The sequence below is a fragment of the Cnephaeus nilssonii genome (assembly GCF_951640355.1).
Source record: "Cnephaeus nilssonii genome assembly, chromosome: 9".
NCBI lineage: Eukaryota > Metazoa > Chordata > Mammalia > Chiroptera > Vespertilionidae > Cnephaeus > Cnephaeus nilssonii.
Window position 1 is genome coordinate 70,065,887 of NC_137080.1, and position 14,124 is coordinate 70,080,010.

General features: G+C 36.3%; 1 protein-coding gene across 1 annotated transcript in view; it reads left to right on the forward strand.

Moving 5' to 3' along the window:
- Positions 1 to 14,124, forward strand: part of EYS (eyes shut homolog) — a gene marked incomplete at its 5' end in the record, with an annotated part of 1,363,978 nt that overhangs the window by 874,877 nt on the left and 474,977 nt on the right. Inside the window, 1 exon segment of the mRNA XM_079781621.1 lies at positions 10,703 to 10,815. Coding sequence (XP_079637747.1) covers positions 10,703 to 10,815 — 113 coding nt within the window.

Below are 14,124 nucleotides of genomic sequence, written 5' to 3' on the forward strand. Positions count from 1 at the left end.
CAACACTCGGCTTCCCCCAAGTGAGACACAGTCCCGCCATCACCCCAGAGTGACAGCCCACCAAATCCCAGCTGATGCTGCCAAGACCCCATGGCTCAAAATGTGTCCCACAGCCCAGCCCAGTCTGGAAACGGTTGATGTGGGCACAGGTAATGATATCCCATAGCAATGCCCCACTTCCTTTCCCTAGCGATGACTAGCCTCATCGCAGTTTTTTCAGCCCAGGAATACAACTTGCTATATAGCTAGGTGCAAACATTTCACACTTTAACCAATGTCTGTGAAGCATTTTCCATGCCTCATCTCATTTGATTCTCACAGAAGTCCTGGAGTAGGTTGATAGGAGACTCGGTGGAATCCTATTTTCTTTTCATTAGCTAGAAAATGGAGATTTAGAAAGCTTAAAAACTTGACCCAACTGAAAAGAAGTAAGAAATGGTGGACCTTGAAAATGACTTCAGGTTTTCTCGCTGCACAGAATATAGTAAAACACTGCTGCAGTTAAATATTTTATTCTTTGTTTTCCCTGCGAGATCTACAATAATAATCTGCTTTGTGTCTTCAAGTCAGTATATATCCTATATAATATTTACTGCTGTGTTGCTGACAATTACCTGAAAGAGAAGTTGGGGTGATTCACTGGGCTGGAAAAAGTTTAGGTACATCAGAAAGCAGGTCTAATTAAGCAAACTTATTGTATATCTATAAAAGGCTAAGTTGACTTGTGCATGCACAATACATATAAAGCTCTCGGCGCCAATTGCACGTGTGTGTTTCCATCTGTCATTGTCAATCATGAATTTGGTTGACACTTCTATTATAGAGAAAGTGCGAAGAGTGATATTAAAATATTTCTTCTAAATAATTTCCTTTCAATGTGCATGAATTCGTGCACTGGGCCACTAGTATACAGATAAACATAGTTTTTTAGAATGTAAGCTTTTTTCACAGAATAAATGAGTGCTTTCAATTGAAACCTCCTTCTTCTTTCCTCCATTTCCACTGTCTCTACAGAGAATGACAAGGAGAGATTTGAGAGGGTAGTAGTACAGCTGAGTATGTGATATGCCAGAGCAAAATGGGGGTGAGATCAACCTAGAAGTGAGCAAATTACCTGACCTTCTTCTTATGCTTCAAATGTCTGGGGAAAAGCTATCAAAAGTATGTGCAACAGCAGAACAGTGGGTAACAAAAAATTTCTGTAAATTCTGGAATACATGGAAATATTTGTGAATTATTTTATGAATCTTAATGTTTGGAATTTGGTGCAATAATGATCTACTAAGTACAAGGTCACCATAATGCTACTATTATTATTACAGCTTTACATGTGTTTTTGTGTTTTTCAGATTCCAAAATATTTTATGAAATACTTATTTTCTAAAATGTGTTCAGCTTATATTCCAACATTAGAAATGGGAATCTGAAGTAATAGAATGACCTAAAGAATATTTTGTAGGACAAAAAAAAAATGTTATCATTACTGGACTCCATATAGAGACAATTCTGCAAAATTGCCAAAATTTCTTCTTTTCTAAAGCTTGATTCTGAATCTAAAGTCAGGGAGATGCTAGAAGATGAGTTGGTTGCTGGTGTCAACATAGTAGAATCTCCCTTATTTCCAAATGCATTTTGTATTCAGTGAACTGTGACCAGCAAAAAACTGAGAAGTTGCAACATTTGACTTAAACTTCATTTTTATTGCTGACTTCTTCAAGTAACTATTGTAAGTAGTAGAAAACTCCATATTTTATCTTTTTAGTTCAAGGCAAATACAGGATCTACCATTTCCTGTATTACACTTTAACAATATATAAGTGCTTTGTTATTTCAGAAAGTCTTCAACTAACAAATAGGGTATCAGAAAGTTGCAAGCTCAGAAATTTTTTAAAGAGTTTCTTAACTTTTGATTTTAAAATTGAAAAAATTTCAAGACTTTAAAATAATATTCTTTATTTTTACTTAAAATCAGGAGAATGTCAAATTTAAAGAAAACATTTGCTTTATTTCTAATGTAAGATTTCAATTATTTATTTTACAGAATCATTAACTCTTATCTGATACTAAATAATATCATAGACCAAAATTCTATATCAGTTGGCATTTTCCTAATTGTTTAGATTATGATTTAATTTCATAAGGTATTACTTTCAATAAATATTATTTTCATTGTAAAGTTATGTGGGAATTGATATAATTGATACCTAATGAAATTTTAACTCTTGAAATAATGCCAAATTTGGGGCCCTAAGAAAATCTATTGCAAGACTCAAAATTTCTGAGTTTTACAGAATAAGTTAGACTTGCTCTGTTTATTTTTTAACTGATTGACAAGCTTATAAGTGATTGACACTTTACCTTTAGAAAAAATCCAACCACATAGGTTAGTCAATCAGATAGGCTCTAATCATCTAAATTTTTATCAAAACAATACAGCTTAACTATAGAGGAAGTTCATATAAGAGTTTAATCAAGACAGTTCTTGTACTCGTCTCAGGTATAAATACATCATTAATAAAAGAACATACATTGCAGAGAAATAACATTCCTTCCCCATTTCTTCTATCTATCTAGTTGAAAGTAATATCACACATTCACATATATTATCCTATATAATAAAGAGGTAATATACAAATTGACCCTCAGGCCATAACACCGTCACAAGATGGCTGCCCTGCCCATCCCCTCCCCCATCCCCACCCCTGATCAGACTCTCCCACCCCAATTGATGGTGGGGTGGCTAGCCAACTCCCCCACCCCCCTACAGCCCCTTACCCAGGTCAGCCACGCCCCCATGCTTTCCCAGGGCTGGGGGTACCCCAGGCAGGCTGCAGGCAAGGCGTTGGTCAGAGGCAAAGGTCCTGGCTGTCCCTGGCCTAGAAGAGTCCAGAAAACCTCAGCAGTGACCAAAGACCAAGACCGAGTCGAAAGGTCCCTGCAGGTGCTTATGGCTCAAAGTGCCAGGAGGAGGTGGAGCGTCTTGAACCTGTAACCCCAGCATCTGCACACAAAGCCTTGGGACACACCACACCAGTGGTGCCTGTGGGTGAAAGGGGGAGAGCAGAGAGCTGGGGTGCAGAGCTGGGAGGAGCCTAGAGTCTTTGGAAGCAGCCCGCCTGCCGAGGTTGCTATGACCCATGGGCTTGGTCAAAGCCCCTGTTCAGCTCTGCTGCTTTCCTTCCAGATGCAGCTATCCCTGAGCTGGCTGGCATTGCGCTCAGAGAAGCAGCTGTCACTGGGCTCAGTTAAATAAGAGAAATCAAAGACCTGAGTGTAAATATCCTCCCAGCCCCTTCCTACACCCCGGGCGAGGAGGGCTGGGGATGGGGGTAATGGAAAATGGCTGCTGCTTTGCATTTTATAATGAAAAGATTCCTGCTATGTAGAGAGGAGAGCTGATTCGTTTCCAGCAACACCTGGCGTGTTCCCCGCCCCAGCCCTGAGGCCTGACAGCACCTAGCAAAGGAATGTCCGCACAACCATGTTGGCCTGGCTCCTGGAACGTTGGGAGCAAGTTTGAGCTGCATTGATAAAAAAAAAAAAAGATTGAAAAACACCTCTTTGTACTCAAGTGGCACTATAAAATGCAGATTACAGCATCTGATTTTGTCTTCTGTGTTGATTTTGAGGCAGAGCACAAATAGATTCATGGGAAAAGCAGAAAAAAAACAAAGGGAAAAGGAGAGGATTCTGCTGTCCACAGCACTGAACGTTGTTTTTGTGGGTTTTTTTGTTGTTATTTTTCCTTCTGTTCTTCAAGTCAGTATATGCCATTTAAACCACTTTATGGCGCTAGGTAATGAGCTAATGCTTCCTCTATTAAGCGCAAGCAGCAGTGCCTTTCATATGAGTCACGTACATTTAATCCATTCAAATGGAGCATACTGAGTGGAGAGAATGGTATGTGTCATTATATAAAGAACTTGGCATTATGATGCTATCTGGCTGAAGATCTTATTTATTTTGCGTTTTAGAGAACGTAGACAAATCAGGCATTGAAAATGAATGTGCATGCTTAATTGCATGACTTTATTTTCATTTGTAACGACCAAATAACCAGTCATCAGGAGGTGCATTGATAGGTCCTGCAGCACGGTGGGTCTGGGGTCTCATGGTGCAGCGGGTCTGGGTGAGGCTGCATGGTGCAGGCCAGGGCCGGGGGACCTGAGGCTGTGCCCCCCGCCCGGCGGGGCTTGAGAGGGTGGGGACGGCTGGGTCTTGGTGTCGCCCAATGGGGGTGGGGCTGGCTGGACACTTCTATTATAGAGAAAGGGCAAATAGCAATATTAAAATATTTCCTCTAATTCCCTTTTAATGTACACGAATTTCGTGCACCGTGCCACTAGTAATACAATAAATGTATACTGCAATATAATAAGATGCTTCTCTTAATCTACTCAGACTGCTATAACAGAATACCATAGACTGGTGGCTTAAACAACAAGCTTTTATTTCCCACAGTTCTGGAGGCTGAAGTCCAAGATCGAGGCTCCAGCACATTCTGTGTCTGGTGAGAGCCCACTTCCTGATTCGTAATTAGTCATTTTTTGGCTGTGTCCTCACATGGTAGAAGGGTTGAGGGGTTTTTTTACAACCTCTTTTATAAAGTCACTGAAACCATTTGTGACCCCCACATGTCCTAGAACAGTGCTCAGTACATAGTACATCTCAGTAATTTCTCCTAAATAAATTAATACAAATTGAGGAGGGGTGGAAAAAATAAAAAAATAAAACCATTTGTGACGCCTGCACCTTTATGACCTAATCATATCCTAAAGGCCCCACTGCCAAGTATCCCCATTTTGGGGATTAGATTTCCAAGTATGAATTCTGGGGGGAGGGGGGGAATATTCATTCTATAGCAGTGTATAATAGAATGGTTTTTCTAATTTTAATATATTTTTACTGGTTAAATGTCAAAAGCAAACAAAACACAGAATATGTCACTGTACCCTGCCTTCATGTTGAAACATAATGATCATGAATAATCATGTTGAAACATATAATGATCCGTAATAATATTCAAATTTCTAATAAGTATTTGAGTTAAAAGTATTCAATGGTAAGAAACTTCCCAGTGTTGCTCAGTGGTTGAGCATCAACATATGAACCAGGAGGTCACAGTTTGATTCCAAGTCAGGGCACATGCCCAGTTTTCAGGTGAGATCCCCAATGGAGAGCGTACAGAAGGCAGCCAATGGATGGATGATTCTCTCTCATCATTGATGTTTCTATCTCTCCCTTCCACTCTGAAATCAATAAAAATATATTTTTTTTTATTTTTTTCATATATATATAAATATAAATAAATATATATATGTGTGTGTGTGTGTGTATATATATGTATATATATATATATACATACACATATATATATATATATATATAAATGTTTAAAGTATTATAAATAGCTGTACATATGTCTCCTTTTTTCCCCCATTTACCTCCCCCGGCCTACCCCACCCACTACCCCCGGCACATGCCCTCACCCCCCTAGTGTCTATGTCCATTGCTTATGCTTATTTATGCATACAAGTCCTTTGGTTGATCTCTTACCACCACCCCAACCGACCCTGCCTTCCCACTGAAGTTTGACAGTTTATTCAATGCTTCGTTGTCTCTGTGTCTATTTTTGTTCATCACTTTATGATGTTCTTTATATTCTACAAATGAGTGAGATCATGTGATATTTATCTTTCACTGACTGGCTTTATTTCACTTAGCATAATGTGGCTTTATTTCACTTAGCATAATGCTCTCCAGCTCTAGCCACGCTATTGCAAATGGTAAGAATTCCTTCTTTTTTATAACAGCGTAGTATTCCATTGTGTAGATGTACCACAGTTTTCTAATACACTCATCTGCTGATGGGCACTTAGGTTGTTTGCAAATCTTAGCTATGGTAAATTGTGCTGCTATGCACATAGGGGTGCATATATCCTTTCTGATTGGTGTTTCTGATTTCTTGGGATATATTCCTAGAAGTGGGATTGCTGGGTCCAGTGGAAGTTCCATTTTTAATTTTTTTAGGAAACTCCATACTGTTTCCCACAGTGGCTGCACCAGTCTGCATTCCCACCAGAAAGGCAAAAGTGTTCCTTTTTCTCCTCATTCTCACCAGCACTTGTTGGTTGTTGATTTGTTGATGATAGCCATTCTGACAGGTGTGAGATGGTACCTCATTATCATTTTGATTTGCATCTCTAGGATGATTAGTGACTTTGAGCATATATTCATATGTCTCTTGGCCTTCTGTGTGTCCTCTTTTGAAAAGTGTCTATTTAGGTCCTTTGCCCATTTTTTAATTGGATTGTTTATCTTCCTTTTGTTAAGTTGTATGAGTTCCTTATAAATTTTGAGATTAAATCCTTATCAGAGATAACATTGGCAAATATGTTCTCCCATGCAGTGGGCTTTCTTATTGTTTTGTTGATGGTTTCCTTTGCTGTGCAGAAGCTTTTTATTTTTATGTAGACCCATTTGTTTACTTTCTCCTTGGTTTCCATTGCTTTAGGAGCTGTGTCTGTAAAGATATTGCTATGACAAATGTCTGCTATTTTGCTGTCTATGGCTTCTTCTAAGATTTTTATTGTTTCCTGTCTTACTTTTAAGTCCTTTATCCATTTTGAGTTTATTTTTGTGTATGGTGTAAGTTGGTGGTCTAGTTTCATTTTTTTGCAAGTTATCTGTCCAGTTTTCCCAACACCATTTATTGAAGAGACTATCTTGTCTCCATTGTATGCTCTTGCCTCCTTTGTTGAATATTAATTGAGCATAACGGCTTGGGTCTATTTCTGGGTTCTCTGTTCTGTTCCATTGGTCTATATGTCTGTTCTTGTGCCAGAACCAGGCAGTTTTGAGAACAGTGGCTTTGTAGTATAGATTGATATCTGGTATTGTGATCCCTCCAACTTTCTTCTTCTTTCTCAAGATTGCTGCAGCTATTCTTGGTCTTTTTTATTCCAGATGAATTTTTGGAGAGTTTGTTCTAGGTCTTTGAAGTATGCCATTGGTATTCTAATGGGAATTGTATTGAATTTATAGATTGCTTTGGCTAGTATGGACATTTTAATGATGTTGATTCTACCAATCCATGAACATGGAATATTCTTCCATTTGTTTATATCTTCCTCTATATCTTTTTTCAGCATCCTGTAATTTTTTGAGAACAGATCCTTTACCTCCTTGCTTAAATTTATTGCTAGGTATCTTAATTTTTTTTGTTACAATGGTAAATGGGATTGTTTTTTTTTTTAGTTTCTCTTCCTGTGAGTTCATTATTGGTGTTTAAAAAAGCCATAAATTTCTGTGTGTGAATTTTGTATCCTGCTACATTGCCAAATCATTTATTAATTCTAGTAGTGTTTTGATGGAGTATTTAGGGTTTTCTATGTACAATATCATGTCATCTGCAAATATGGACAATTTTACTTCTTTTCCAATTTGGATGCCTTCTATTTCTTCTTCTTGTCTGATCACTATGGCTAGTACTTCCAGTACTATGTCGAACAGGAGTGGTAAGAGTGGCATCCCTGTCTTGTTCCTGTTCTTAGGGGAAATGGTTTTAGTTTTTGCCCATTGAGTATGATGTGGGCTATTGGTTTGTCATATATGGCTTTTATTATCTTGTGGTATGATTCTTCTATTCCCACCTTGCTGAGAGTTTTTATCAGGAAACGGTGTTGGATTTTGTCAAATGCTTTTCCTGCATCAGTTGATATGATTATATGGCTTTTCTCTCTCAATTTGTTTATGTGATGTATCATGTTTATTGATTTGTGGAGATTGTACCATCTTTGGATGCCTGGAATAAATCCCACTTGGTCATGATGTATGATCTTCCTAATGCAATGATGGATTTGATTTGCTAGAATTTTGTTGAGAATTTTGGCATCTATGTTCATGAGGGATATTGGCCTGTAATTCTCTTTCTTTGAATTGTCTTTATCTGGTTTGGGATTAGGGTTATACTGGCTTCGTAGAAAGAGCTTGGAGGTGTTCCTTCCTCTTGAAATTTTTGGAATAGTCTGAGGAGGATAGGTTTTAGTTCTTCTTTGAATATTTGGTCAAACACCTCTGTGAAGCCACCTGGTCCAGGACTTTTGTGTGTTGGAAGATTTTTGATTACTGTTTCAATTTCCTCCATAGTTATCGGCCTACTCAGATTTTTTTATTGTTCCTGATTGAGTTTTGGAAGGTCGTATTTTTCTAGGAATATGTCTATTTCTACTAGGTTAAACAGTTTGTTGGAATGGAGTTGCTCATAGTATTTTTTGACTATTCTTTGTATTTCTGTGGGTTCTGTTGTTATTTCACCTCTTTCATATCTGATTTTGTTTATATGGGTCCTCTTTCTTTGCTTCTTGGTGAACCTGGCTAGAGGTTCATCAGTCTTATTTATCCTTTCAAAGAACCAGGTCTTGATTTCATTGATCATTTGTAATGTTTTTTTGGTCTCTATGTCATTTATCTCCCCTCTGATCTTTATTATTTTTTCCTTCTGCTCACTCTGGGATTTTCTTGTTACTCTCTAATTCTTTAAGTTGTAGGATTAGATAATTTATTATCATTTTTTTCTCTTGCTGCTTTTAAGATTCTCTCTTTGCCTTTAACCTTTGGCATTTTAACTATGATGTGTCTTATTGTAGGCCTCTTTGGGTTCATCATATTTGGGAGTCTGTGCTTCCTAGACTTGTAAGTCTATTTTTTTCCACCAAGTAGGGAAAGTTTTCTGCCATTATTTCTTCAAATAGGTTTTCAATAACTTGCTCTCTCTCTTCTTCTTCTGGCACCCCCATGATGCAAATGTTGGTACACTTGAAGTTGTCCCAGAAACTCCTTACAATATCTTCATATTTTTGGATTCTTTTCCTTTTTTTGCTCTTCTGATTGGATGTTTTTTGCTTCCTCATATTCCAAATTGCTGATTTGATTAAATATTCACATACAAGTTCTAACATTCACAATCATTGCAATCAAAAGTATTTTTCTAAAACCATTTTTATTTTTGTTTAATTTAAAAATTTAAGCTATACTAATTAACATGTTTGTGAGGTTTCAGGAGAGGTAGATGTAAACTTTATTTTAAAATTTAAAATTTAGGTGTATGTTGTTTTTATTAAATTTATTGGTTAATAAAATTATATAGGTTTCAGGTGTACAATTCTATAGTAGATCATTTGTATATTGTATTGTGTCTTCACCATCCCAAGTCAAGTCTCCCTCCATCACTATTTATCCCCCTAATGCCCTCTTCTACTTCCACCCACCCTCTTTTCCCTCTAATAATCACCATACTGTTGTCTGTGTCTAAGGTTGTTGTTGTTGTTGTGTTTTTCTTTGATTAATCCTTTAAACTTTCACCCAAACCTCAACCCCCTTCTGTGATAAAATAAATGTGATAAACTGTATGATTAATGAAGCTCATAAAAACTTTAAGCTAACAATTACAAATCGATACTTTCCCTCTACAGCATCTAAGAGCCAAATGTTTTTATTTTTCCTTGGAATTGAATGACTTCTTGGTAAACTTTCTATGTGAAATATTGTTTTATTTTCTAGTTCAGTCATATTTGACAGTTGACAGAGTGTTACTTGCTGAAAGGGTTTAGAGTACATTTTTGCCTACATAGGGAAAAAGGAGAAAAGGTTTAAAAGTTTTTAAACTAAGACTTGTAAGTGAAAAGATGGAATAAAATATATTCACCCTAAAATTTCTAAACAAGGTTAAGGTCTTATTCTATCATTTATTTATTTACAATATTACATTCAATAAGAAACCAAGTCTTGAGAATGCAAATGGTAAATATTTTTAATTCAGAAATCAATATATTTTTTCAGTATATAAGCCCAATGATTGTCCTGGTCATAAGTCAGTCTATCTTAGCATGAATTTTTTAATAATATTGAGAGCATAACAAAAAAAACAACTTGAAAGAAATGCTCACTTCTAACTATTGAATTCTGAGATGTGCCTCTTTCTAGTTTTTCTAATGTTTCTTTTTCACATAAATTTAAATTTATAGAGATATAAAATTACTGGTGTAGTATAATATGTTCATGGTGAATAGAACAAAAAGTCATATTTATGTTTATCTTTAAAAGGTTATATTTGTTCCTTAAAACAAATGCTTTCCAATTCCTTATGCTCTCTTTTTTGCTCTTGGCCCTTTGACGATCTTTCTGGATACATGTTTTGCCCAGATTATTCTTAAAAAGGACAGGCCATGCAACTGAATACAAAAGATAGGCTGCATCAGGGCTATAGGATGTCATGAGTATTTGTAGCTTTCTCTGTTTTCTTTGACCCAGAAGGAGCAATTTTTCTTGATGTGTCTATAGCTGTAGATGGAACAAGGTACTAATGTCTGAAAGGAAAAGTGCAAGGAACAAAGGCAAAAATGGAAAAGTGTATCAGCTTTTCTCCTATTTTTCAATGATAATCAACTGTATTAATGAATGCATTTTCCTTATCATATACAAATTAAAGTGAATTTTGTATAATAAGATTATAGACTCCACATAACTTTTGAATAAGGTGGTATTTTTTCCTACTAATTTTTGGGATAATTTATGAAATGAGTTCATTTACTTTCTACCAATATGTTGAATAAATGAAATCAGTCCTAAAATATGATTGTACACTCTGGCCAGTTTGCAACATGAACAAAATAATACAAGTCCCCCTCTCTCTCTTTCCTAGGTTTCTGGATCATTTGAGAATTTTACTGGCTGCATAGAAATTGTAGAAATCAATAACTGGGGATCTTTCATCCCATCCAAGGCAGTGAAAAAAATTCACATTGATAACTGCAGGTAAAATACCACTAATGAATTTTTAAATAATTGTTCAAATAACCACATCAAAAGATAAGATTTCCATTTGAAAGTATCTAATCATTTGGTTTTCCTTTACACTTCCACATTCTAATTTACTTTCTTGCAGACTATAGAATTTGTAAGCTCTATCCAAATTAAGTTGGAACATTTATTTATAATGGGTTTCTTCTTTGTGCTGGATAAGAAACATCATATCTACCAAAAAAAGATCAGTGAGTCAGATTAGAAAACATCATCTCTCACAGTATTTAAGTACAAGCACACTGATAGTCGTGCAGGCGGTATATTGCTGAGTGCTAAAGTGTTTTTTTTCTGCTACTATATCTCTCAAAAAGTTGTCTTTGTGCTTGAATGTCCATCTTAGTGACACTTTCTTTTCAGATAATCTTCTCTGGCTATAGAAATTTCTACCTATGTTAGGAGGAGAGCTAGTACAGTTGACTCAGTGTTAGGCATTAAAACATTAGTATAAATTTAAAAAATAAAAACTCCCTTACAGTTAAGAAAAAAAGGATCATTTTTGGGTGGGGGGTAGGGCGGGAGGGATCCCTTAGCCTGGCCTGCACCCTTTGGCAGTCTGGGAGCCCTTGGGGGATGTCCGACTGATGGCTTAGATCTGCTCCCCACAGTCGAACATCCTTAGCACTTCTGCGGAGGTGGGAGAGGCTCCTGCCACCGCCACTGCGCTCGCCAGCCTTCAGCCCGGCTTGTGGCTGAGCAGCACTCTCCCTGTGGGAGCACACTAACCACCAGGGGGCAGCTCCTGCATTGAGCGTCTGACCCCTGATGGTCAGTGCGCATCATAGCAACCGGTCGTTCAGCCATTCGGTCGATTTGCATATTATCCTTTTATTATATAGGATAGAGGAGCTATTGATGAAATGTTTAAATGTATATATGAATATGAAAAGTGCTAAGGAAAAAAACAAGGCTATGAGAACTTCGCATATTTGAGTAAAATCAAACATGCTCCTTCATTTTGTGTGTGAGGGGGTATTGTTTATATTTAAGAATTAAAGAAATACTTCAGAAGGTAAAATAATTCACCTTTATTTTTTATTTATTTTTTTTAAATCTTTATTGTTAAAAGTATTATATATGTCCCCTTTGTTCCCCATTGACCCTTTCTATCTCACCCCCTGCCCTAGACTAATGCATTTACAATATATTTGTGGCAACTATTATACAGTAGTAGACAGAGTGCTTTCATTTTGCTTGTTTGCCCATATGTTTTGTTTTTAATCAAATGAAAACTTAATGTCTTACATTATATACATTAGATGGGTCCCAGCAATTGTAATATAAATCAAACACCCATAAGTCCTTATATTTTACTACTTATTCCTAATTAAAAAAAAAAAAAACATGTCCATTTTTTTATGATTTACAGTTAGAAGGATTTTCTAACAATTATTTATCCCTTAGATTCTTTGTTCCATACCTTCTCCCTTAAACACTATGTGATCTGTTAACTATTACTAAGTTAATTATGAGCAGTCACTAGGTCGTAAATCCATTGAAAAGGATGCAATTCTTTGGTAATTCATATATTTACCTGCTAATTTAACAATATGATAAACATACATGTTTCTATTATTTTTATAAAAGCAGAACACATTTAACTTTTGTTTATAGGAATAAGTATAAAACAAAAATTCATTATGTAATCTCAGCTATCTTCAAGCCAATTGTAAATGTTGTCTTTTCTTGGTCTCTCTTCTATATAGTCCTATTTTATTTAAAATGCCATTCATTTGACCTTTATTTTGTAATATTGGTTCTTTAAGGACTTAAAGCTTCTAGTGATATCATTCTAGGACTTAAAGCTTCTAGTGATATCATCCCTCCCTACAACATCCAACAGAGCTGTAGACATATAAGAGGTATTTTGCTTATAAGTAGAGTTAGGACAAGTGGCGACCATTAAATTTCTCTGAATATTTGCTCTGTTCCTCTCACCAACCCCTACCACCACTTTATTTCACTTAGGACCTCCTCTCCTAAGAGATATATTATACAGAATTCTTTTAGATTACAGTTTTCAAAGCCAAATTATGCAAATTCCTGTCTGTATGACAGTGAGCAAGGTTTAAAAGTTCCCCATTTCTCAGTCTTCTCATCTATGAAATCAGAATAATAACCCTTGTTTATGTGGTTGTGCAGAAGACAAAACTGGGCTTTCTCCTTGTTAAGAGCTCAATGACACTGGCCTTTTTTTTTTTTTTTAATTATATCCCATCTCCAGAGAGTTGCCTCCTCTAGTCCCTTTTGCAGCAACCTCCTCTCTACCCATGCCCCTCCTTCAAAAGGCTGTCCAGACCTAAACTTTACTGTCACCTCCTCATGGAGGCATTCCTGGACCAACCAAAATAAAATTACTGTATTTCCATAATTTGTTTTATATTCTGGATGAGACATATCACTGTTTGAGTATATTTATTTATTTGTTTATACGGTTCTTTTATGATGCCCTTCACGGTATAGTGTGTGCTCCTTGTGGGTATGGACTATGTAGGCCATTCACTGCCATTTCCCTGGAATAGCAGATGTTCCAAGTTTTACTGTATAAAGTATCTTGTAATTCTATTGTGTGATTATTTCTTCACACACATTTTTACTTTGAGGTTCCCATTAGATTTACTCTACACAGTGATTTTGAAATATTTGGCCTTTGCACTCTTAAAAATTATTATTGACTGCTAAGAGCTTTTTAAAAAATATACAGAATATAGCAATTTCTTCTTTTAAATATATTTTTATTGATTTCAGAGAGGAAATGAGAGAGAGAGAGAGAGAGAGAGAGAGAGAGAGAGAGAGAGAGAGGAGAGAGAGAGAGAAACATCAGTGATGAGAGAGAATCATTGATCGGCTGCCTCCTGCACGCCCCCCACTGGGGATTGAGCCCACAACCCAGGCATGTGCCCTTTGACTGGAATCAAACCTGGGACCTTTCAGTCCACAGGCCGATGCTCTATCCACTGAACCACACTGACTAGGGCAGAATATAGCATTTTCATCAGTATTTATCATATTAAAAAACTAAGGCGTTTAAGTATATTTATCATTTAATTCTTATAAAATAAAAAGATAAATTCATTACATATTAACATAAATAACATAGAATAGTGTACTTTTATGAAAATACCTATACTTAACAAACATAAAAATGATAGAAGAGTGTAATGTTTTACATATTTTGCACATATTTTTAATGAAGACACCTGGATTCTCATATGTGCTTCTGCATTCAATCTGTCCAGTAATTGCTCACTGTTGTAGTTGAAG